The following is a 26,286-nucleotide window of genomic DNA, read 5'->3' on the forward strand; positions in this document are numbered from 1 at the left end:
CACACACACACACACACACACACACACACACACACACACACACACACACACACACACACACACACACACACACACACACACACAGTAGTAGTATCTGGGGTTTAACGTCCCAAAACCACGATATGATTATGAGAGACGCCGTAGTGGAGGGCTCCGGAAATTTCGACCACCTGGGGTTCTTTAACGTGCACCTAAATCTAAGTACACGGGCCTCAAACATTTTCGCCTCCATCGAAAATGCAGCCGCTGCGGCCGGGATTCGATCCCGCGACCTTCGGGTCAGCAATCAAGCGCCATAACCACTAGACCACCGTGGCGGGGCCACACACACACACCACACACACACACACACACACACACACACACACACACACACACACACACACAGTAGTAGTATCTGGGGTTTAACGTCCCAAAACCACGATATGATTATGAGAGACGCCGTAGTGGAGGGCTCCGGAAATTTCGACCACCTGGGGTTCTTTAACGTGCACCTAAATCTAAGTACACGGGCCTCAAACATTTTCGCCTCCATCGAAAATGCAGCCGCTGCGGCCGGGATTCGATCCCGCGACCTTCGGGTCAGCAGTCAAGCGCCATAACCACTAGACCACCGTGGCGGGGCCACACACACACACCCACACACACACACACACACACACACACACACACACACACACACACACACACACACACACACACACACACACACACACACACACACCCTACATTATCTTCCCACACGTATGAAACCTGCCATTGGCAGATTTTCTGGAAGAGGAGTGCACAGCACATTCGTGAGTACGCTAGCAAAATAGAAGATTAAGGTGACTACGCAGGGACTGTGGATAAATGACTGCAAAAAGACTTTTCTTGTGGGGACAACATGTGACTAAGCCGATTAAATTGGATCCCTCGCCAAATGCTCTGTTCCAACGCTGTGCAAAACGCACCCAAATCTCCCCTTGTTTTGTTCTCTAACAAAGGCCTGTATGTGCATTGTAAAGCGTCGAAACCTCTCATCGTGTAGGTTTTACCAGTCGACACTGTGATGTCAACCGGCATCACAAGGTGCAGATGGACAGACAAGCTGATTCCAAGTTCAAAAAGCCAAGGTTTCAAGATGGTCCCTACTTATCTTATTTAATGACTTAAGATTTACTTATTTCTGGGCTGATAATTACAAAAACAAAAGTTAGTATGACACCATGATGAGTTCTTGCGCTGTGCCACGACTGAAGTGTGAGTGTACCCCTGCCCTACATCACTAAAAAGGAATATGCTGTGTTTCTGCTACGACGAATTAGCATTGTGATCATTGCATGTGCGGCACTGGGCTAACTTGTCACAATGGGAATGATGGGCTTTGCAGAGGCTGTTTTTACACTACCTGTGCTGCACTTTAGCTGTCATTGATGATCACGTTGAACTTGCACACTTTCTGGTAAGTTTGCTCCTTTGTCACAAAACGACCGTGACAGGTGAACTTCACCTCACATCCCAAGTGAAAAGCATTCGTCACCTAATGACAGACAGAAGGCATAGCACTAAGCACAGCATGGTGCTAGCGTGAAGGTCCACACTGTGGCAATACAGCATGTCTTTGTGGAACTGTTTCTCGGCCTGGATGTAACTTGCCTTCACCAAGTCTGCATCACACTCCATGCCTTCGTCCTGGAACGAATGATAACCATTATAGCTTCAAGAGATTTAGTTGCTTTCCGCTTATACTAAAACTGACAGACACTTCATCCTCATTACCATCAACCTAATTTTAAGAGATTCAGGTGCACTACTTGGTTATTGGCTTTACGATACACATGATTTTATCAGCGTGCATTAGGATGGGACACAGCAAGACACATGTTTCTTGCTGTGTGGCATGCTGCCAACGGGAGCCTCCAGAGCTGTTGTGAAAGGAATGGGTCCGTTTGCCATATCTCGCACCGCACGCTGCTTTCTGAGGAGACCAATCAAAGCGCTTCCCTCACCCCTTTCGTGACGTATGCGCTTGGTACAGTGGAACGTCGTTAATGCGTACCTGCCGGGAACGCCGCATAACTACGCACTAAACGGTAGTACGCATTAACCACCACGTAAAAATTTGCATCTCCTCGCATACGCCATCGCCGCCAGCAAAGAAATGTATACAGTGCAACAGCAAATATTGCCTAAACTACTCACTGCAAAGCCTTTTCTTTGTTTTTGCCAAAGTGCAGAAAAGATTCTGGCACTCTCGCACGACCGTCCGGTAGTGCCGAAGCGCGCGGTGGCGACGCAAATTTCGGAACTATTACAGGGTCCGGTATACGCAGTGACCGACATAGTGACGGAACGGACAGTGTCGGCTATATGTGTGTGCGTCTGTACCACGATCTGCTACTAAACGAAAACTGACACAGTTTCAGTGAAACGCGGTACGGCTGCGTGGAGCCGATCGTCTCCTGGCTAGTTGCGCGCAGCGCATGGCCTTCTTGGCTCACGCCGTCACTGCCGGGCCGCTTGCTAGCTGCACTGCACGCGCGCATTTGTCGTGGGAGTGTTCTTCGTACCCACTTCGCTCCAGACCGTGCACAGATGCGGCGAGTAGCTCGTTCACTTAACGCGGCAATGATGAACTTCCTGCAAGCGATGTGCACTCTGCGACGCTCTAGCGGTGCTGGCAGCGGACGGAAGTGCGTTTGGGTGGTCACCCAATAAAAGTGTGCAGTATGGTTACAACAACGCTACGTTTGCTGTACGGTACGTGTGCATTTAGCGTGATAGCGTCAATCCAAAGAGGTTTGTCGTCACCTGCGACCAGCAACGCTCAACTCCGCAACAGCGAGCTGCTTTCGTTTCTACAAAGCGGCGCGCGCTTGAACACGGCGCCGCACAATGAGGCAGCAGCCATCGGCGACCCAGCGCGTTCAGGTTGTCGCCTATTAAAAGCGTGCAGTAGGCTTAAAGTAGGGCTGCGCCGCACGCGTGCCCAAGCAGATATCTGAAGATACTTATTGTGATAAGGTTGTCGGCGATAAGTCATGCTAGCGCGTTCGTCGGTGGCCGCCGCCTCACCTTCGTTCTTTCCCGGTGCTTACTCGCAAAAGCGTCGTCGCAATCGCGCGGAAGTCGGAATCGGCGATCGACCGATCTACGCACATCTCGAAGACGGAAAACCTTTGGCGGCACAATGGGGGGGTCGGCAAGTTCAGCGGCACAGTAAAATTTTATGGCACAAAAAGTTATCGCGGTACGCAGGGTACGCACTAACAGGTAGGCGTAGGACGAAGCGCTATGGCTTAAGCAGTCAGCGAATGCTTTCGCAACTACGTTTTAACCGTTAGTACGTTTAAAGCGGGTACGTATTAACGAGGTTTCACTGTATAGCGGGAGGATTTGGCCAGACGCTGATTGACGAGGAGGCTCATTTAGCACGCAGAAAAGGTTTTAGAACTCGTGCATGCATGCCTCATTCTCTTCGACAAGTAAACTTCGTCTCTCCAGGCTGTTGTAAATTGGCGTGACCCCCCAAAAATGCACCTTGGAGGGAGCAGCGTCAGCTTTTTGTAGAAAGGAGAGACGTGCCGCGAACTGGTGTGGCCGCCCTGCCGCAGCAGCATTTATCCACTGGCACCACGCTGCACGAGTCCTTCCATTAGCGTGTTCGAACCTATAGAGATAATTGGCACTCTTCTCTGTGCATCATATTCTCCGAACCCATATTTCTTCAACTTAATCTTCAATTTCCTGCTACTACCCCCATTTGCTTTTAATGTGTACGCTCTATCTTGGGTCTTTTAAGGTACACCTTAATCTGAGTACACCCGTGTTTTTGCACTTTGACTCCATCGAAATGTGGCTGCCATAGCCTGGAATAGCACCCACACCTTCATTCTTAGCAGTGCCAAACTATAGTTGCTGAGGCAGGTGAAACGAGAGAATAGGAAGCAACAAATTGCCTGACTGTCGCGAAGCTTTGTACTCAGTGAGGATCTAGACACAGTACAGTATTCAGAGCGAGTGAAGGAACGTGTTCTTACTGCGCAGACGTCTCGGCACGACGGACACACGATAGCACCAATGTGGAGCCAGCCGTTGGCGTACAGCTGGATCCGGATCTCTTGCTTGGAATGGTAGCACGTATACGTGTGGTTGGCCACCTCTATGTGCAGCCGCCCATTGGAGCACGAGTACTGTGCAAGATATGAAAAAACAACAGTACAGTACTGGGACAAAAATGGTGAGAAAGCCCATATATAATTTAATTACAATTGAAATTTATAAAACTTAGAATACACCCTGCCACACTCCACCTTGTTATTTTGTACATAACTTTCAATACACCAACTCAATGTTCAGTTGATTCACTGCACACACCGGGTCGCATGTCAGCACACTTGCGAAATCAGTGCAGCTTTATGCGTATTTTTGGCAGAACACGCTCGTTCAACTTATCTGCTTTACCATAAGCATTCTCACTGTGGAGTGATCTTCCCGATGCGATAGCTGCTGTGACTAACAACAACACGTTCCGCGATCGACTACACAGTCTCGCTACACCTAGCATCATTTAGCCATTTCCACAATTGATGTACTATCAATGGGTAACTGTGCCTTCTTTGAAAGCAGTGTTTTACTATTCTTTTTTTTGTATTAAATGTGTTTAAGGAGAGGTTCGTGCCTATACATGGCTCCTGATACTCCTCTTCCCTTACATATTAATTATCATCACGAGCTTATAAATAAAAGTACACTCACTCACGGCAATGTCCTTTTAAAAGGAATGTTCACACGTCATGCATAATGTCCACGTGATGACAACAATGTTCACACACAAGACACACAAGAATCGTTCGCACTTTGCCGAAGAGTTCAACTCACAGTCCTTTGTAGAATGCGATCACATCACACAAAAGTCACTATTGTTACTAATGTTGCTGTTGTTATGCTGTATCCACTTTCTTTAGTTTAACTATTTACGTTCTCATCTTTTTTGCCCCTGCTTCTCTCTACGCTCCCCTTACCCTATGTTTTAACCAGAGCCCGTAAGGTATGCTAAATAAATAAAATGAATAAGTTGATTTGGTGTACTGAGCAAGAGCCCAGACAGTGAAGCAATTTCTGATGGTGAACTCGTAAGGATGATGGTTGCTGGTAAATGTTTTCAAATGACCATGGAGCTTTCAATGACATTAATGCAAGTGCACCACTCACCCTGTAGCAACCGCTGCCCCAGTGCTGCCACTGGCGCACTTGGCTGCAAGTGCGTTCCTGCCACATCTCCTTGTTGTGGTTGAAGCACTTGGAGCCAGGCCCATAGTACTCCAGCGCAAAGTTCTTCTCATCCTCTAAAAAAACAGGAAGAGAAAAGACGACACCATGCTGCTGTGCAGATGATTGCAATAGAGCAATTCAAAAAAACAATGCACAGTGACTGTGTAGATAGATGTTGACCCTTTATAGGGTCAACATTTACCTAGTTATATACTACCGTATATTGCCAATTATAAGTCGACGTTTTGTAGATGCGAAGCATCTTATAGCGGCGGCATGTCCCGCGTTGTCGTCGGCGTCCGCACTCACACTGCGCATGCGCAACTCTCCTCCTTCCCTCTCTCCAACAGCGGCGCGTTACTCTCTCCAGTTCTCTCCTACCACATGCTTGCGCTTCTCCTGCGTTCTCACTGCTGCTCTCGCAGCGCATGCGCTACTCTCCTCCTCTAGTCTCTTCTCCTTCAAGTGTGAATATAAAGCGGGTAGAGCGCTGCGCGCGTTCAGTGCAGCGCTTGCTTTGGTTGACTCCTCTGAAATGCGGGCTCAACATGCCGAAATTCTCTCCTGCACAACGTCGCGATGGGCGCCAGTGCATGCACGTCCCCTCCCCCTCCTCTCCTACGCTGCTCCCCTCTCGCACGCCTGTCGACTGCGTTTCCCGCTCGCCCCGTGAGAATTAACGACCAGGCTAGAGGGAAGACACGACACGCGTAGCGCTCCCCTTCTCGTTCCACGACGCGAGGTCGGTAGTATGCCCGAGGTCGGTAGCATGCCCAACGAATGCCAACGGAACGCGATCATGCAAGTGCTCCGGCTTCGCATCGCCTCATGTTTAACGTGATAGCGTTAAAGAGCTTGTTTTTTTTCATAAAATGACCTTCCCAAGTTCGGGGGTCGACCTATACATGGAATCGTAAAGTCGACTTATCTGTGGGGTCCGACGAAAGGTTATCGTCCTCGGATTTCCTGCTATTCAACGCATCGACAACATCAGCCGCAGAGGCAGCAGAGTCGCGACAACAGCTATCTCCCAACGCGCGCGCGCCGCTTCCGGAGCCGGACATTTTTGCGATCTGCCATGACGATTGCAAAACTATAGCGAAACCACGCGAGGCGAAACTACAGGCACGTTTCAAAACCACCGCCGCGCGGCATTAATGCGAACTGCTTGGGAAACACTGTCTTGAAAGCAGCATTTTCAAACCTTTGATAGAGGGCAAATGATGCTCTATGAATAAAGAGGAATTTACCTTGCAATGCGCCCTGCAGTATTGCTTTTATACAATAGAAATGATTCATTGACAAACCATCGGCGTTCCACAGAAAAGCTGGCAGCGCCGTGTGGGCTGGCAACACTTCGCGGCTTTTTGCACTCACGCCTGTTCACCATTTCTGCATTTTGCTTCGCTTGCGAGCAGTGGCGTGCACAATTTGCAACGCTGCCAAACGGACGTCAAGATGCCACCGCTACGCTGGCAACAGTACAGCGCTGTTTTCAAGAGGCAAGTGATCCTCTACGCAGAGTCGGAAAGCAACGTTGAAGCAGGGCACAAGTTTGATGTGTCGCAAAAGTGCGTGAGGGAATGGAGAAAACAAAGGACCAAGATATTCGCTTGCGCTGCTACATGCCGTTCCTTTCACGGACCGAAGTCTGGACGATACCCTGCCGTTGAGGAGGCGGTTTGAGATTGGGTTCACGACCACCGGCACCCGTTCCGACGGCGAGCAGCAGCAGTGGCTCACACGATGGCAGTGACCATGACTGCATCATTTTCTCAAGCGACGACGAGTCGTAAGCAATGTTTCACGGGCAAATAAATGTTTCTTTGCATCACTCCCTCTTCTGAAAAACTTATTGGTGAGCTATGGCCGCAGCATGAGGCTGTGTTCGGAGTCAACTTTTTTTCCCCTAGAAGGGGTTGCAAGTTGGGGGGTCGACTTATAATTGGAGTCTACTTATAATCGGCAATATACAGTATATACAGGGTGTTTTTTTTAAGACAATACAGATTTTTTAATAAAAGTTCTATCGCAGTCAGGCTCCTGTCGTTTTCGCACCTGAACGTTATGTTGAGGCGCAAATACTTTTCCGCAGCTAAAATGTCGTTGATGTGACTAATTAACGAAAACTCATTAATAACTTTTTCATTATTGACTTGAGTGCAGCTGTTTATATTAGAAAGTTTTAGTGCATAATAACTTATGGCCATACCTAGTTTTTAGAAATCGCAAAAGTTGCACATAGTTCGGGATATTCATCACCAAATCTCAAGGGCAAAATCGAAACTGATCATGCCTGTCATGCAGAAAATGCAGCCTCTCTGCTACGTAACACCGGAACTACACATGACGAGGACGTGACGAACTTCAAATCAAAGCGCGCCAAAGCAGAATATAGTCGGGAAAATCGGCAAGCATTCTGAAATACACAAGTAGACAGCTTAATTTTTGTGTGCGATGTGCAGTGCTTCCCTGTTTCTTTCTTACACTATAAAGAGGAGCGAAAAACTATTTCGCCTGTCTGCAAGAAGTGCCACAGTGGCTGCCCCTGAGTTTATACTTCTTAGACAAAGCAAAGGTTCCTATTGCGTTTTTTATGTGCACAGCTCGAACGAAACAGATAAGCACTGTGGGGGTGCTATCACCCCTTGTAAAGTCGTTTGCGCCTCATGGTGCACGCGCATCTTGCATATTGGCCGCAGTGGGTTTAACAGCTGCCGAGCAAGACTGGCGCCGTGCTCGCGCGATGTAGGCTTAGCGTGGTGGCGCCGGCAGCACCGCCTGTGGAAGAAGCTAGGCTGGCAGACAGAAAACAGCAGTGAGCCTCTTGGGGGTTTCGTAGCGTGCGTGGATGGACATCTCCCGCGTTGGGTCCATGGGGGACGATACCGTGGCTCGTTTCCCGCGGGCCCCTCATGGTGAGTCAAACATCGGCGACGCCGCATTCACGGTACACTGTGTGTGTGTTAAGTTTTCTGTGTGTTGTATTGACATTGTATAAGGTTATGAGCGGGTTACTAGTTGTATACCAGATTCGGCAGGCGAGCTTGTCGTATGTAAAAGAAGAGGTTAATAAAAGTATACACGGGTTGGTTGCCCGGACGGCATGAACTGTGTCCATGTGTTCCGAGAGCGGTGCTCTCTCTACAGGACCCCACAGCACCAAACATTAAATGCAAAGGTAACATGATGTGCTGGCACAAGTGAGATGACTTGTAGCTTTCCAAGAAAAGGTACGGCCGGAGCACGCATTCATTCAAATTTCATCACTTCCTCGTCACGGGTAGTTCTAAACGAACAATTTCTAAGACGTAACAGAAATATATACAGACATGCGTAGCAACGACAACCGATATATCAAACTCCATGTGTCAAAAGCCCCTTCCCTCGGGCGGGGAAAACGCCGGCGCCATAGAAAAAGTGGTTTAGACCGGTTGTGCAGTGAACACCCCCTGAAGAAATCGGCCGCTCGCATACAGCCAATCGGCCTTGCTTTCTCCGAAAAGGCGGTAGAAGTGAGTGCCATCTACAGTCCTCATTCAGCGTGGTCCGTGCTGGTGGTGTTGCCTGTTGGTGCTCTGTGATCTTGAACTACATTGCTCGGACTCTTTCTATGTTGAGCAGATTGGGCAGATCACGAAGGAGACGATATTTTAGGCTGCCGGCTTCCGCATGCCTGGTGAAAAATGGGTAAAACACCGCAGGTGCCATAAGCTGGCATTTGCATGACGGATGCTATTCGTCAGTGCGGACATTGCAATGGGTGATAAAGATGAGGACTGCCTTCAAGAGCCAAACTGAAGTACAGAACAGACATGCGTTATGTGTGCCGGGCGCGATCAGTTTCGATATCGGCCTTAAAACTCTACAAATATCTTGAACTACATACAACTTTCACTATTTCTAAAAAATGGGTATGCCATAAATTTGCATGTGCTATAACATTGCAATATAAACTGCCTTCAAGTCAATAATTAAAAACTTAATTAACAAGTTTTTCTTAAATAGTTGCAACCATGTCATTTCAGCAGCGGCAAAGTATTTCCCCCTCGACGTGGAGTTCGTATGCGAAAACGACAGGGGCCTTACTGTCATAGGATTTTTATTAAAAAATCCATATTGTCTAAAAAAATACCCCATGATATTTAAATGTGTATATAATATATATAATATAATGCATATATTATATATTATATTAAAGAAAATAATTTTTGAATTCCTCCACTGACGGCAAAGGGGAATTTCAAAAATGTTCTTCCTTAAAAGAAATATTGTAATGATAAAACTTGCCATATTAGAACTATTTATTTCCTTTCGATTGAGGTATAATGCTGATTTTTAATTGGAGCCCCAAGTGGTATAAATTGCATCTGAATATGGACCAAAATGAAGATTTTATCAAATTGGTGATTGCTTTCTCGTAAAATTCTCATGTAAAATTTACAATCTTCAGGGGTGTGAAAATATGTGAAAATATTTTTTATGCAATATATGCCTTCTGCAGAGTAGTATTGATTACTCAGATATTCATACTTAGCTCAATATTACGAAAGAAAAAATGCAAACAGAAGATTTTGGCAAGGTTTCTGGAGGCATATATGGCAAAAATATTGCAGTAATATTTTTGAACTTCGAACAACTCACACAAATGCCACTGGTTAATACATAAACCAAACCTGGTATTCATATGAAAAACAATACTCTCAGAATAAATTTTCTGACAAACATCACTCAGATTACATTATGCAAAACTCGGAAGGCTCCCACATGACCAAAAAATTTCTTCCTCTCCGAAATATTCTAGCAAATCGCTGTTTTCAATGCAATAAATGAGCACGTTTTTTTTTAAATACATTTCAGATGGCTGCCAAATTGGCTGGGACATTTGGCGTGGAATGACTCCAATGCAAGATATATAACTGTGCTCCAAAGTTTACCAAATGCATAATTTCAGGCTGATGCCCCAAACAAGACACAAGATTGAAGCAGTGACATTTGCATCAGCTTGCCTTTCCTATCGCTGCAATGTAATGATCTAGTGCAAGACATGATACCCACAGTATTCGTATTTTTGTCATTTTATACTTCTTTATTTTTTTTTTAAGCAAAGGTTGTTAGTAGGGGTGTGCGAATATTCGAAATTTCGAATATTTTTTTAATAGTGTTTGCTATTCGATTCGATTCGCACTGGAATTTTACTATTCGAACTATTCGAACTTCCCAAAAACAAATACAGTCAACATCCATAATGGTGTAATAGTAGCGCAAAAAAGACGAGGACAAGAAAGTGAACACCACAAGCGCTTTCTTCACTTCTTGTTCACTTTCTTGTCCTCGTCTTTTTTGCGCTACTATTACACCATTATGAATCAGTACCAACTAGCTCGCCTTTCCGTTTTGCAGTCAACATCCGATTCAAAGTGACCCCTTCAGATTTTTAATATGCTTCACCTCATTACACTCTCGTATTGCGGCAAAGCTACCTTTTAAGCTCCGTTACGGTCGAAGTTTGCCAAGACACAGTCAACGTCCAATTGGAAGTGGTTCCTAGATTTTCAATATGCTTTACCTCATCACACCCCGGTATTGCGGCAGAGCTGCCTTTCAAACTCCGTTACGGTCGGACTTTGCCAAGAGACAGTCAACGTCCGATTGAAAGTGGTCCTGAGATTTTCAATATGCTTCATCTCATCACACCTCGCTATTGCGGCAAAGCTGCCTTTCAAGCTCTGCTACGGTCGCAAATGTACTAACTCAAGAAAACGCTGGTTCCAACAAGGAGATGAAAGATGTGGCAGAGGTGGGGGCTCAATTAATGCTGCTTTGGACCTGAAATTTGGGCAGGAAGTCCGAAAAGTCGGAAGCCGAAGCTTTTTAGCATCCAAAATTTCAGACGTTCTTATATATTGACGTCTACGAGGCAGATTTAGAACTCCGGACTTGAAGGGAGCGCACCCTTGTCCGCCGCATCAGTTAGGCTTCCACAGAAGTTGAAAGAGGAGGAGAGGCTGAGGAAATGGCCTCTTTGCCTATCATGAGTAAAATGTTGCCGGCAACACTTTGGTTGCACCAAATCATGTACATAAATACAATTCGGCCTCTACATTGCCTCATTCTTGATAAGACAACTATGAAACGCCACCCCGCCAGTGCTTCATCAACCTAGCGAAAAGAAACACTTTCATGTTGCTATCTTATAAGAATATGCTTAGGAATCCTCTCTAACTTTTTTTTCTGCAATTTCACTTTGAAGTATTCGAGAAACATTCTAGAAATATTCGAGAAATATTCGAAAAATATTCGATTCGATTTGCACTCACACTTCAATATTCGAATTCGCTTCGCACCGCACCCAGAATTTTGCTATTCGCACAGCTGTAGTTGTTAGTACTGAAGAAGCCCTGGCGCTCAAAATTTCCTGAGCCTGCCACTGCAGCGTGCCTCATAACCGTATTGTAGTTTTGGCACGTAAAACCTCAGAAATTATTATTATTACTCGATTACATTCTTATGCTGTTTCCATCACATACCTACACCTCACCTGTATGTTCAGTTCATTGCCTGGTATGCATGTTTTATCAGACATACAGGAAAGATAAGCACACTATTCTTTATTTTTAAATATTAAACCTGACTAGAGGTAATTCAGACAAAGATTTTTCTTTCATCTTTAACCCCTGATTAACTGCAAGGCCAAGCAGCCTTTGAAGCAGCATGCCCCTTTGAAGTGACTACGACATGTCCCAAGGAAGCTGCTATGATGGTTTGGCTCATTCCCATTCTTCCTAAAATAAAGAATGAGAAAAATTAGAAATAGTGACAAGACGGCATTTGGGTGCCTTTACACTTGGCCTTAACATTTCTCTGTCACATATAGAGAGAGTGGTATTATTAAAAGTTGGAGATGGAGCTTGGTGAAACACACAGAACATACAATATGGTTGTGCAGCATAAAAATTAAGACAGAAACCTACTGTCCCATGTTAATAATCAGTTGGTAGAGCATCAGGTGCATTATCCGAAGGTTGTAGGTTCGGTCCCTGCCGGCGGCATGTTGTCGTTTCGTCCACTTTACTTTCTTCACATTTACATTATAATTGCTACAATACATATAACATCCCCTATATCTTCCTTGGCTTCATTATCTGTCGGTTTTCATTAAGCTTACGCTAATCCCTTGCACTTTAAGTAGAACGCAAAATTTTTGGGATCTACAATAGTCATGAACTTACGAGGATTGTTCTCTTCAAACTGGCACTGTGATCCTCGCACGACAGTGTTTTTCGATTTCCAAGTGAACTCCTAGAACAGATGAGCGGCACACACTGGCATTAGGCGAAAGAGCAATATCAAGACGACTGGTGAAAATTACCTATTAACTCAGAAATTGGCAAAACTTTTCTTTTCGCACAGCCTACCTGAATGTAAGGGCAATAGTCTGCCAGTATTACGGAACCACCGTATCTGCCAAGGTCAGCGGAAGGCACACCTGGGATATAATCGAAATTCTGGGAAAAAAGAAAAGAAAGAAAACATGAGACAAGTTAATGTGTGCAATCTTGTATGAGGAACCTCACTTGCACAAGAAGTTGTGAAACATACTGGAAAATAATTTTTCGTTTCTTGTAAGCTTTATCTTGCCCGACAGTACTTACGGCTGAAATTTCAATTTACTTTACTTCGTGATACTATAGCATAGCCATGCCGCTATAGCAACGTGCTATGGGAATCACTTTCCCGCAAATTCTTGATGAGAGCAAATTTTTTGTGACTAGACTGATCGTGTAACGCAAGGGTTCACACAAAGAGCTGCCTTGGTGGCCCCGTTCGAGTACACATTTCTTTTATCTTCACCTTTTCTTGTTTAATGCTACAAATGTAGGAGTCGGTGAAATGTCAAACATCATCATCTTTATTTTATCTCCGCATCTCTGCAAGCGCAGCTGCTGCCTCCGTGTTGCTGCCTTGGCTCATCTTACGGCCCTATGCTGCCAGTCTCTTCATTGCAAAATTCAAAGGAGTAAAAGCCTTTTTATTAGGGATGTGCGAATATTCGAAATTTCGAATATTTTTCGAATAGTGTTTGCTATTAGATTCGATTCGCACTGAATTTTACTATTTGAACTATTCGAACTTCCCAAAAACAAATACAGTCAATGTCAGATTGAAAGTGACCCCTTCAAATTTTAATTATGCTTCACCTCATTACACTCTCGTATCGCGGCAAAGCTGCCTTTCAAGCTCCGTCACGGCCGAACTTCACCAAGACACAATGTCCGATTGGAAGTGGTCCCTAGATTTTCAATATGTTTCACCTCATCACACCCCGGTATTGCCGCAAAGCTGCCTTTTCAGACGTTCTTATATATCGACGTCTACGAGGCAGATTTGGAACTCTGGACTTGAAGGGAGCACAACCTTGTCCGCCACATCAGTTGAGCTTCTACAGAAGTTGAAAGAGGAGGAGCGGCTGAGGAAATGGCATCTTTGCCTATCACGTGTAAAGTGTTGTTGGTAACACTTTGGTTGCAGCAAATCATGTACATAAATAGAATTCGGCCTCTACATTGTCTCATTCTTGATAAGACAGCTAAGAAACACCACCCCGCCAGTGCTTCATCAACCTAGCGAAAAGAAACACTTTCATGTTGCTATCTCATAAGAATATGCTTAGGAATCCTCTCCAGCATTTTTTTCTGCAATTTCACTTCGAAGTATTTGAGAAATATTCGAGAAATATTCGAAAAATATTCATTCGATTCGCACTCACACTTCAATATTCGAATTCGCTTTGCACCCAAAATTTTGCTATTCGCACAGCTCGACTTTTTATAATGAAGTTTCGTTGATATCTGTGATAGGTATATATAATATATATAAGTTTGTTTTCAGTGCGCCAAAGATGAAGTTAGCTCAAGGCATACAAGTAACCTAACAGGCCAAGCTCTCACACTGTGTAGATGAGGTTTTCGTAGACTAAAATATCGATGCTCTGCAGAACCTGAAGCACAGCCATCACAAAAGACCTTGGCAAAGTGTCATTCTGCATACAGCTGCCACAACTGCAACTTTGCCTCTTGCTATGTAGCCAGTTCCAGCATCAGCATTGCTATATGCCACAGGCTGACTCTGACACCAAGCGAACAACAACATTGTGTTGCAATGTTCTGTATGCCGCCTATGGGAGCTTATGCTGGCTGGCAGCCACGCTTAATATGCATCATATAGTTCTCACAAGCTACGTGCAAGGGCATAAGAAGTTATTTTTCAATGCCTGATGACAATTTTAAGTTCAGTCCAGATGTAAGTGGTTGTGATATTCAGAATTTTGAGTTTCATGGGTCCTTCGCCAAGTATGCTGCTGCACAAATGCAGGCATGACATCGAAATGTGTCTCAAGCATGTTTGTGTAGAAAAAGGTACATATGCTTATTATGTAATCAATAATGCCATTTTAAACCAACAAACCTGAAACTTCTTATGCAGGTATTCACCGTGGTCGACTAGATTACACAAGGCAACAGAATCTCGACTCTCCGTGCACTCCGTTTCCAAGGGGTCTTTCTTCACCTTGTCACAAAAGGGATGGATGGTAAGGCCCCTGTGCAAAGCAGAACGAGAGTCACCAACAAAAAAGAGAGGGCACTGATTTTTCAGACATGCCTGTCATTCTGAACGCCTAAATTTATGACCAAAACGACCGATATACTAGAAGTATTATTGGCCACCAAATTTCAGCCTTATGTATTTAGAAAAAAATAAAAAGTAATCTTATTCTTGAGCAGAAAAAGGTATGCCATATTAATCTTAATTAAACTTAACGTCACGTTAAACCTACAGAGCACAAAGTATCATTTTTGTATGCTGGATATACTACCTTGAAATTGACATAATGTTCATAACAACATTTTTCTTATGCTAAAAGGATTTTTCAGTCGTGAACAGTTCAGCAAAGCAATTATTAAATTATCTACCATACTAATTATTTCCCACAATTTTTATTTCATTTTCACATTTTTGTAGAAATGTACTTTCCATTGCTGGAAATGAACACATTTTAATTGCCCTCGATGCGGAATTTTATTTGGTCTTTGTGGGATAAGATTTTAGATGCACTCGTTTTAAGCAAACTTCAAGGGAATAACAGTATACACTAGATTGACGTCAGAGAAAGGATTTCTTAAATTAGTTTTTTTTATTTTGACCAGCGCCTGTTCCCTCTTGCATCGATGTCCAACTGATAGCTCAAACTTATTTCATAATAAGCAATGTTTAGGTGTATCCCATGAGCAAGTGTATTGAGCCCCACGTTTTACAGCGAACACCAAAGCTGCTTCTTGCCTCTCTCGACGGTTGTCTATCCACTCCTTGCAGCTCTTGAGAGCAAAGTCACAGCCAAGGTTGTGGCCCCACTTCAGTGGCTGTGCTTGGTCATAGTTTGGAAGGTACCACCTATTGGAAATGACACCAAATAAGCAAGTGTTCCACTCAAAAACAGTTGTGTTTCACCACATGTGATACACCTTATATCATAATAATTGTTGGGGTTTAATGTCCTAAAACCATGATATGATTATGAGAGACCCCGTAGTGGAGGGCTCCGGAAATTTCGACTCCCTGGGGTTTTTTAACGTGCACCTAAATCTAAGTGCACGGGCCTCAAGCAAATAAGCAAGTGTTGCACTCAAATGCAGTTGTGTTTCACCACACGTGATACACCTCGACTAAGGCCCTTTGAGAGGGCAAATAAAAACAAAATGTGTTGCTGAAAAGTGTGCTTTGAGTTTGCACAACATCTCTGAGCTGCTGACAAGATACGAAAGAGACTAGACGTGAACCAGTGTGTAAAAGAAAAATCTTTGTGAGAAAGTGAAAGTAAAAAAGCTGTAAGCAGAAAACTGGCACAAATCTCCAAGGCCAAGCATGAAGCTGCCTGTAGTTGCTTTCATCGAATGACCTCAGTATCAGAGTTTATTGCCTAATAAATGAACTGGTGCGAAAATTTCTCGAATCCTTCAAGAATGAGCGGAGTTACAGGGGTTTGTTGCATGCTTTAAAAGCTTTCTCTTTTGTCTCAACGAGCGTGCTGGAAGCTAAGCAGGGAGGGATGGCGTGGGGAAAAGAAGTTACGTCAGCGTGCGTCATGACCTCTCTCCTGCCCTGCCACTTCCCTTTCTCCACCTCTCCTCTCAAGAACCGAGGGTGGCTTGAGGTGGCTGCAGGTGTGGCGCTGAGCCTTGTCCCCTTTTCCCCACATGGGAGACAAAATAGCGCTTCTTCCTCAAAAACCACTACAACTACCGAGCATGTCGCGAGCGCGCAAAGATGCAAGGTGCGAGTGACAGTGGTTCCACGAGCAGTGATTGCGACTCCGAGTTCGACAGGCCTCCAAAACGGATGCGCCAAATACAACCACATGCGTGTGACCCTTCTGCTTCGTCAAGCGACAGCGAGGACGACGAGCCAGACGAGCCGCCATCGCTCAACGTGGGTCGGCAGCCGGGAGCAGCAATTTATACATTGACTCATAGTCACTATCCTCGAAGTGTTCGGAGCACAAGAAGTCACGCTTTGAAGGCATCCACGTTGGCTGCTATGGGCGCGCAGCGCGAATCCATATTCTTCGAAGCTTCGGCTCTGTTGGAAAGTTATGACAGGGCTTGTCTCTCCCGACGCTGCTTTTTGCACACCCTAGCGCAGAAGAGCGTTGAGGCATTCTGCGTTGTGCCAGGTGCTTCACCGTTCACATTACGTAGCAGCACACAACACAAACGGCAAACTCGTAGACGGGGCAAGCTCCAGCTTGAGAAAACACACATACGACCGAGAGCGCGGCAATGGCATCGTTGGCTGCCGGTTGACAACACGCACGGAGAACACCTTCCCGACCTTCCTCCGTGAGAACCGTTTTGAGAGAGACGCGCGGCAGAGGGTGGCGGCTTGCGATGTCGATTGGTAAGCGATTTTGCACTGAGCACGGTTGGCGAGTCAGTATCCGGCGGGTTCACGCCGCGGCCTGCTAGACGCACCAATTTGCAAAAAATGCATTAAATTCATTATTTTCTGCTAGTCTCTGGCTGAAATGAAGGTTGTTTCAACAAATTTCAGCACCCAATCTATCAATTGGGCCATTTATCTCGGCGGCGAAAATTTTGTTCAGTATCCCTTTAAGGAGGACGAGATGCTGCAAGTGCAGCGGCAAAGGATGAGGAGAACACTGCCTGTGTGTGGGGAAAGCGTTGAGCAACAATGAACACAGTTGCGCAAAGGTAAACGAATACAGGAATGTTCAGGACGAACTTGTGGATCATAACATAGTCATTTAAAAAATTTTTTTTGATGTGCTGTTCAAATTTTAAGTGCAAAGCAGAGCACTACGTATTTACTGTCCAGTGTTGCTTCAACTACTACATTTTAATATGCACTTTCCTTGACAAATAAACGAGATAAGAGTAAGCCAGCACAGGGACACTATGTCAGCAAATCACAATAAAACCAAAAATCAGAAAATAATCTCATCTGATTACCCTGTATCCTCCATGAGAGCCAAGGTGATCCTTGAATACACTGGATTCTGGGTATGAGTTCCAGTCATTGCTTCATTCTGAGAGAACAGAGATGCATCATGTCAGAAACTGGCAGAAACTGTGTGTAAACTTGAACAGTGAGAGAAAAAGACACACACAGATAGGCACACTCAAACGGCTGTCTCCCACATGAATAAAGTGTATCTCAACTGCTGTTGCATTTAAACTGCTCTATAGCTTGGTTACCATGGTGTTCGCTAGTTGTGATGTAAAGCTGGGACAACAATGCGCAACTGTGTGAATGGGGCTTTTGCTACAAGTTAGTTTCACCTCAAGTTAGTTTCACCTAAAAATAAATTATGCCTTTCAGTGAGTGCCCTATCACTTTACCGTACACACTACCAACACCCTTCACTCTCACTTCATCCCCTCCATCATCACTCTTTATGGCTTGTTCTCTTTTTTCATGTCAATACCTGTATAGAAGTGAAGACAGTTGTGTTACAACAAACCTTAACAGTGCAATAAGTTTAAGCATCGCAAATTTCAGAGCATGATTCATCCCTGTTTCCAGAACACACAAAACCTTTTCATCATTCGCTAGTATGCTCGTCTGAACTACACATTTGCCTGACTAACAGCTTCACCTGTCATTGTACAATGGGGTTTGCTTCTTGCGCCAGATTTCACCATGAGAGCCATGTCTGCATTTTCCATGCCATAACATGAGCAAGCTGTGCTTGTACATGCTGTTAGCAAAAATGACTATGCTGCCATTACGTGAGCCAAGAGCTTCAAAGAAAAAATAGCTTTAGCCCAATTTCCTTTTTAATGGAGTCTATTGCCAAACAAAGGACGTTCTCACCTCAAAGAGCCGCTTCTCCCAATGAGTCAGCCTCGTCCCATCTTCCCCTTGATCTTCCATCTCTGCACCTTTAAGCTCTGAGCAGTTGAAATGGAGCTTAACTTCTGCCTGTGGACACGCACAGTATGTTGAGGATGTCAGCAAATGAGCGCACGCATGTAGAAGACAGCAAAATGCGTACTATATTGTGCTAATTATACTACAGCCACCACTTCCAGCTCCAAAGGAGGAGAACCACAAATGCCAACACCAAAAACAGGCTTTACAAAAGAAATACGAAAGCAGTAACTTGGAAACATATTTGTTCATTTACACAGTAGTTTCTTTTGTGTACTTATATAAATCACACTGCCTATACACATAATTTGCACCCCCAAATGCAGCTTTGTAGGAGATGGGCAAAAAAATAAATAAGAGAAGCAAATCTACATAATTAGCAAATAAAACAATCACAGGATGGCATTCAAAACTTTTGTGTAAATACATATACAGAAAAAAAGCACTTTACAGGAACATGCAGTACACTGACCATTCATGTTATGCTCTGAGCTAGCTCTCAGATAGGGCTTGAAAGCAACAACAAGGGGCATTACCATGTAGCTGCACCTGAAGATACTGCACCTTAACTTCGCGCTCTTTAAATTTTTTAAGTTCCTGGTGTAGGTGCAAGCGGGAAAATATAGCACAAGCCAGTGACACTTGCCACAACACGAGGTGTAACCATGATCCAAAATTCCTTCCTCATAGATCCGCCGTGTATCTTCCAGTCATGCCTAACAACTTTTTTCATGACACGGTCACTCCACTTGTGAGTCTGCAGTCTGGAAACATGAGACATTGCCAACAATGCTGTCAAGCGCATTTTTGTCATAATAACGCAATCACGCAAACATGACGTGATGCTGTTTGAAAGAGATAGTAAAGTAGAAACCTATCATAGTAAGCTGGTAAGACAAGTAAAAATGCTTATCAAAGGGCCAGTAAACAGGCTCCACTTCTTTTTTTAAATCTCCGAAACGAGCTTGCCAATTCGTGCAGAAGGCCGCGGCGATCACATTTTGCTAATATCACAGCAATGCGTACTGCGCAGATGCTCGATTTCTAAAAACAATTCCCGCATCTCTCTCCAGCGCCTGTCCAGTTCTCTTGGCCCGCGAGTGACGTAATGTTGCCCATAGGCAACTTTACATAGCACCAACTTTGTCGACTGGTCCTCTGCACTACGAAACAGCGTCTTGGCCGTATGGCGATGAGGTTTTGGATGCGGAGTTGTCACGCATACGTGTTTATCTTGCCAGTGCCTCTCATCCTTCATACCTCGCTTCCTCATCGTGCTGCTCTCACACGAGCGACATATGGAGGAAGCCTTGCTCAGTCGTTGGCTGCGCACTGAGGACGTAAGTGCTGACGTAAGCATTGCCGAAATGGGCGTAGTCACCCCAACGGGTTATGCCTACACCTCTTCGCAGCAGAGAAGGGTGGGAAGGACGAGCGAGAAACCAAAACCAGCTAAAGCGGGTGGTTCTGTACCCTGTAATTTTCTTATTACAGCACTTATTCGTGCATGCTCACATCGTACAAGTGCGCAATTATCAGTTCACAAATTCTAGACTGTGGAGCTGTTTGCTGGCCCTTTAAACAGTTGGATCCTTTGGTGCACCTTTTTGCCACACAACAGTAATCAGTATCAGTCATCTGTATTGCTTGCATTGCTTGAAAAAACACAAACACAATATGAAAGAAACAGCCAATGTTGTAGGTCACAAGTAAACCACAGCAATGCTACCAACAGGGCTACTCAAAAGGCTACTCAAGTGCTTCAATGCAAGCCTGAAGTGATTAGCTGGAGAGGATTTCTAGAAAATGAATAATTTATGGAGAGGAGAGCTGATCAAAAGATAAAGAGCTGAGAAGATGCAAGTGCAAAAGTTTTAAGAGATTGCGAACGGTCAGGAGAAACCAAAAAGTTAATGCAATCAAGCATGTTGAAACGTTCTTATGCATACAGCTAAAAACAGCTAAAATAGCAAGAAGACCAACGTAAAGGTGCATTACCTAAAGCAACAGAAAGAGCATCACAGCTAGTTCTGAAACAAAAGAAATGAAACATAAGCAAGCATCCCTGCAAGCCGTCAAAGAACCAAAGCCAAGGAGGGAAAGCAAAAAGCACGGAAAAGAAAATAATAACAAAAGATGTCGCAGGTAGCACAAGCTTAATTTAAAAACCCGAAGCTGCTCCTTCACCGAAAATGTCATAATGGCAGAGCACAGCAAGCCAAGATTTCAAAAGAAAATGTAAGCATGCATGTCTGTGTTTCTGTCCACTGAAATGTAGCCATAAGGGAAACATCTGATCTCATACTAAAAGACATCGCAGTGAAGGACGCTTCACTGTTGTTTCTTGTTGCTGAGTTACAGGGTTGAAAAACTGACATGCAAGTTTTTCTATATCTCTATTTTGAACAATTTTCTAAAAAACTCGTGATCTCAATTAATGTCTGCTTTCTATGGTCAGTTTGCTTATATATACTTTAATGCTAAAGTATTTCTTAAACTTCTTTGCTGTTGTTACAACACACTGTGAACAATGCTTGACAACTTCTACAGTGTAATCAAAATACAGTAGACTCTCGTTAAATGGAACCTGAAGGGACCAGGAATATACGTTTCATTTAACAGGAATTCCATTTACTGAGAGATAAACAGGGGTGCCAAATGCAAGTATGAAACCAATCATATAAGATGCAGCTGTTCCACTTAAGCAGAAATTCCATTTAAGATATTTCTGTTTACTGAGAGCCTACTGTACATACAATTTCAGCATGAATCACGTCAATGTGTAATGCACATTGTTTGCAGCACAGCTACTCGCGTATAACGATAAACATCTGAAACGGTGCAACAGGCGCAGCATACAGAAATGTAGAACTAGCCAAGACAATTTGACTCACTCTTTGTTCACCGCTGGTTTCCCATTCCGTTCTCGAGGTGTGAGTGGGTAGCCATTTTTGTCGCGAAAGTAGGCGTACAGACTCACGGAAAAACCCTGCGTAGCGAGGCACAGCCAATTCATATTAAATGTGAAATGAGAAATACCGCAATGCTGGCATGTATTACTATGTGTGAGATCATACCAAGGCATGAAGAATTTCGTGTTTCACAGTGGATAGTAGAGTGTCCATATCTTGTGGCTTTGTGGAGATTGAGTCGGGGCAGAGATTTGCGTGGCCAGCAATAGGTCTGAAATAGATGCACGGTCCCCACAGTGCAACAGTGTAAAGAGAGGTGATTTAACTGCTACTCTCAGGAAGATAGTGAATGCAAGCAAAAACTTTAACCATTGCAGTGCGACAAAACCTACAAAAACAAAATGCTCTCTCTGTATAGTAGATGCTTCTAGACTTACAAGTATAAGAACAAAAGAAGATTAGTTTCCTATAGTACGGTGCCTGTGTGTTTTGTGGCAAAAGTGCATGAATTTAAAATTTTGCTGCTAAAAGGTATGAAAGCAGTTTGCTTTAGCAAGAAAGCACACAACTTGAACTGGACAACAATCTTTAAAAATACTGTGAGAGCGCACGCTAAATATTTTCTCGATGAAAAAATAAGAGAGAAACAATAAGAACAGCTCCTAGATGCAGTGACAACAGCTTATTTCAGGTGTAATGTGATGTGCCCGTGAAATATTTCACAGGCGTAACTAATGAGCCTGAAACATGAACTATTCTAATTTTCTACAAATGATCCTTTTGTGGTCTCGTGACTTCTTTCTTGTGCCCATGTCTGCACGCCGTCTTTTTAGAACGAATCCTTTTGATACAATCACTAATGCTAGCTGTACATAGAAACAGGCTCTTTATTGAAATATTAGACTGTCTGAATGAATAAGCACAGAAAAATCCTGGCTAGGAGCCTGAAGTTACAAAAGAAGGCAGAACCATTGGCAACGATGTCTGCATAATTGCTAAAAAATGTGCCTGCTACTAAAAAGTAAATAAAGAAAGAACTCCACTACCATTTTCTAGGTTGAGAGAAAAAATAGAAGCCTATCATATGACGGTGTTGAAAACATCGCTGCAAGTTATAGGTACTCACTAAATTATTTAGATGTAGCAGCTTACCATAAAATCTATTTTGTATCAGTAAGAGCAACAAAATCGTTGATTTTAGTCATTATTGAAAGAACAATACTTTACATAACAATATCAACCCTGAACTAACAGCATTAGAGAACTTCCTCGCTGTCTTCGAAAGCAACAAGGGGTAGACTACATCTCATACGAAACGGCACTAATGAGTGCTTTAAAGAAAAAAGAAGCAAAACAACAAAACGTGATTTGAAAGTACCCTGAAGGCTAACACTAACTCAAAACAGCAAAGGCTAAGGGCATTTCCATCTAGCAGGCGCAAGGCTGCAATATTGAAAGCACAATGCATGGTGCCAAATGAGTAGTGTCGTCAAGGCCACGAGAGACAAAAGGCAGCTTCAGCTTAAACCAGTCACATTCACATCACGAGACAAAAGACATTCAAGGAAGTGGACACCCAGCAACACTGGTACGTGCGCACCTATCAGTCGACGCTTCCTGTTGACAATGGGCCGCATAAGCAACGGTTTGGCCCTTGAAGCAGCGATCAGTCTGCATGGCTGACACGTAAAACACGAAGTCAGCATCGGGTATGCCTCGGCCAGCACTCCCCTGTGTCTGGCAATAGCGTCCTGTGCGGTCACATACTCTGCAAGGCTGGTGCAAAAGGAGCAAAGACAGGGATGTTTCCCTGGTGCAGCAGTGTAATACAACCACGCTTTGCAGTCATGATAAATTTGACCAACAAAGAATTTTATAAAATTTTCTGTTACGAAGAAAGAAACTCTCTTATCTAAGTATTACATGCATACCTCCAAGTGCTCATAAGGAACGACTACCTCTCCACAGGTTGTTTCGATCTCGCAATATTCGTTGCAGTAAAGGTACGGGTCCTGGTCAGGCGAGAAGGCTTGGTTGTTTGGACATTTCCTGTTGGTGAAGGCATTGAATTGGAATGTCACAGGCGTTTTTTGAATACACCACATATATTCTCTCCATATTATTTTTCTCCCTTACCTGTTCAACCTTATAGGCACTAGGGTTGGCCTGACCATAAGAGTCCTCTCCCAGTAAGCAAGTGCCTCAGGCAAGATTGTGTCCTATACGAGAAAGGTATGTGGAAATGCTGCCAGTTCAAATTTGGCATTGCAATCACGAAGGGTTACCACTGTTGCGGCAATGAGGATAAGCGCGTACAAGAAGTGGCAAGGGAGCGAACTCACATTTATTATCCCAAATTTCTCCGGCGGCAACCTGAAAATCAAGTCGACGAAATATATACAGTGATTAAGACTGTAAACCCTAAAAGAAATGAGCGCAGAACTACAGTTAGATACGGCCAAGTGCTTTGTTTTCGTAGAGTTAAAAGAAAAATGTTATATGCAATACCGCACGATACATGTCCTGATTTTTAAAAAGCGATAAAAAAAACACGCTCACCTGTAAACGCTCCTATCGTAAAACACCTTGATTCTTAGGGGCTGGCTAATGCTCCGTTTTCTTACATGCGATGAAGGTTCCAAATGCACCGGGTTAAGCACCTGCAAGTATTTCAGAACAAGTCGTACTAAAAACAAACATCCAGTGAGAAACCGCCACTATAATACTGACTGTAAACACGATAACGGTACGAGCACAGCCGAGACATCGCTCTTTGCGCGCTACAACATGTAATCATACACGCATTAGACGCGCGAGATCAACAAATCAATCGAGCCTCCTGTGCGTGACCCTCTGCGAGTGAAGGAAAACCAGGGGAAAACCACAAAACGAGCGTGGTACAGACTTACGTCTTCGATCTTTGGCGGGACGTAGCTGCAACGGAAGCATCGAACGCACGTGAAGCACGACGTGATGAGAGCCCAGTACGCGACGAACTTCATCGAGCTGGAGGGTTTCGATTTTACCCCATTGAAAACGCTCCGTCCCCCCCTAACCGAGCCACAGCTACACTACACACTACTCCAATCTGATCGTACCATCGGCCGCTCGCCACAGCCGGAGACGCCTTCCGGTTGCAAAGCACGTCTCTAGCGCGTCTTGTATGTCGACAGCTCGACTGTGCTGCCGCCGCAGTCGATGCTACCGATGCGGCCGGTCGTCCTGCGGTCGTCCGTGGCTCCTCGCCAGGCCGATCCGCGCTGCTGCTACCTTGACGCCCGCGTCAAGCGTAATCCGTGCCGTGCTAGAAGCGAACACGCGATCCCCGGAGAAGCTAGCCAAGCATCGTAAAATAACGGGGCTATGGGTACGAGCCAGACTGACGGCGTCCGCCCAAGTCGCCGGTGACGCGCGCGGCGCTAAAAAATAAAAGAATCAACGCAGTCGTATGTATGCGAGATGTCTTCCTACCCCACATTGCCTTTGCTTGTGGATTCCAACGTCTCGGCCGCCTCAGTGCACGTAAACAGTTTTAGGCGAGCCTTCGCGGTCTGCTGCCGTCAACATTCAAGGGCGCATACAAGACATGCAAAGGGGGGTTGGGATAAAATGTACGTGCATACCGACGTTGTATTGTTGGTCTTGTAAAGAGAAAAAAAAAAAGAGCACCGATGCGCGCAGTCCGATCAAAGGACATACCGCAGAGGACCAAAGCGACCTATTCGCTTGGCCAGTAGTGAATAAAAAGTAGGCGTTACCAACCGAAGTAGTGCGCATCCGGCGAAGCCGGTGCACACATTCCAGAATATCTTTATCCATTGCAGATTCCAAGATATTCGACTGAGGTCTCATTTGTGTAATCTCTATTTACCATTAAAGTTCCATCCCAAAGAATTCCTCAAGTTAACATGACAGTTCTTATAAATTTTGTTTGGACAAACTCGTTTACATTCATGCAAATATGATTAGCATTACTAATGTAAAGTATTACATTACATTGGATACACTTAATTCGATCCACATATTACCAAAACCAAAGTATGCTTACTTTCTCAAAACTTTGAAGTGTCGCTCATCCATTGCTGTTTCTGTACAGCATTTATTATCAGGACAAACAAGTGTGTGAGCAGGACAGTGATATTATTTATCCCAAGGCAAAGCAATGCAGCTTCTACTTTCAATTTGCATTTCATCATCAGTGTTGCAACTTGCAAAATTTATGAGCCCTATGATAAGAAACCACAGGGGCACACACCAAAAGAAGGCAGGCAGGCCCGTAAACCAGCTTTCTGAATTTACGTATGTAAAACCAGGGCAAAAACAAGAAGTTGTGTGCATTTCAGTTGTACCAAATTTTGTGTAGGTGTGGTTGTACCATGCCAACGTTGAAAAAAGGATGCAGGAGCATCTTTTGTTCCATGCTCCATAACAAGAACAAGTTTTACATATAGCTGATTTTGTTTTCTACTAATGTAAAATCAGACTGGGGACTTTTCAGTGCACTCAATTTAACTTCATGCATATATATGAATTACAAATACAGTTGGTGTTTTCAGCTACTTTGTAGCTTGTACGTGTTTGCTCACAGGTGTAGTACACTGGCTAGACGTTCTGAACACACCAAGCTAGATTTTCACTCCCAGACACATGGGCTATAAAGAGCGCTTTG

The 26,286-nt window shown here is 44.4% G+C and overlaps 1 protein-coding gene across 1 annotated transcript; it reads right to left on the reverse strand.

Annotated features, from left to right (window-relative positions):
• Positions 1-691: 691 nt before the first annotated feature.
• Positions 692-24,797, reverse strand: LOC119393549 (leishmanolysin-like peptidase). Its single transcript, XM_049416278.1, has 18 exons — positions 24,527-24,797; positions 24,177-24,277; positions 23,960-23,990; positions 23,754-23,836; positions 23,549-23,666; positions 23,218-23,393; positions 21,783-21,888; positions 21,600-21,694; positions 19,348-19,469; positions 18,649-18,752; positions 17,784-17,860; positions 15,598-15,708; positions 14,725-14,857; positions 12,675-12,764; positions 12,489-12,558; positions 5,197-5,330; positions 4,023-4,175; positions 692-1,674 (listed from the first exon to the last, which is right to left on the reverse strand). Exons 1-18 carry the CDS (start codon positions 24,617-24,619, stop codon positions 1,519-1,521), a joined length of 1,953 nt encoding a protein of 650 aa, XP_049272235.1. The 5' UTR covers positions 24,620-24,797; the 3' UTR covers positions 692-1,518.
• Between the last annotated feature and the right edge of the window lie 1,489 nt (positions 24,798-26,286).

The sequence above is a fragment of the Rhipicephalus sanguineus genome, chromosome 5 (assembly GCF_013339695.2).
Source record: "Rhipicephalus sanguineus isolate Rsan-2018 chromosome 5, BIME_Rsan_1.4, whole genome shotgun sequence".
NCBI classification, from domain to species: Eukaryota; Metazoa; Arthropoda; class Arachnida; order Ixodida; family Ixodidae; genus Rhipicephalus; species Rhipicephalus sanguineus.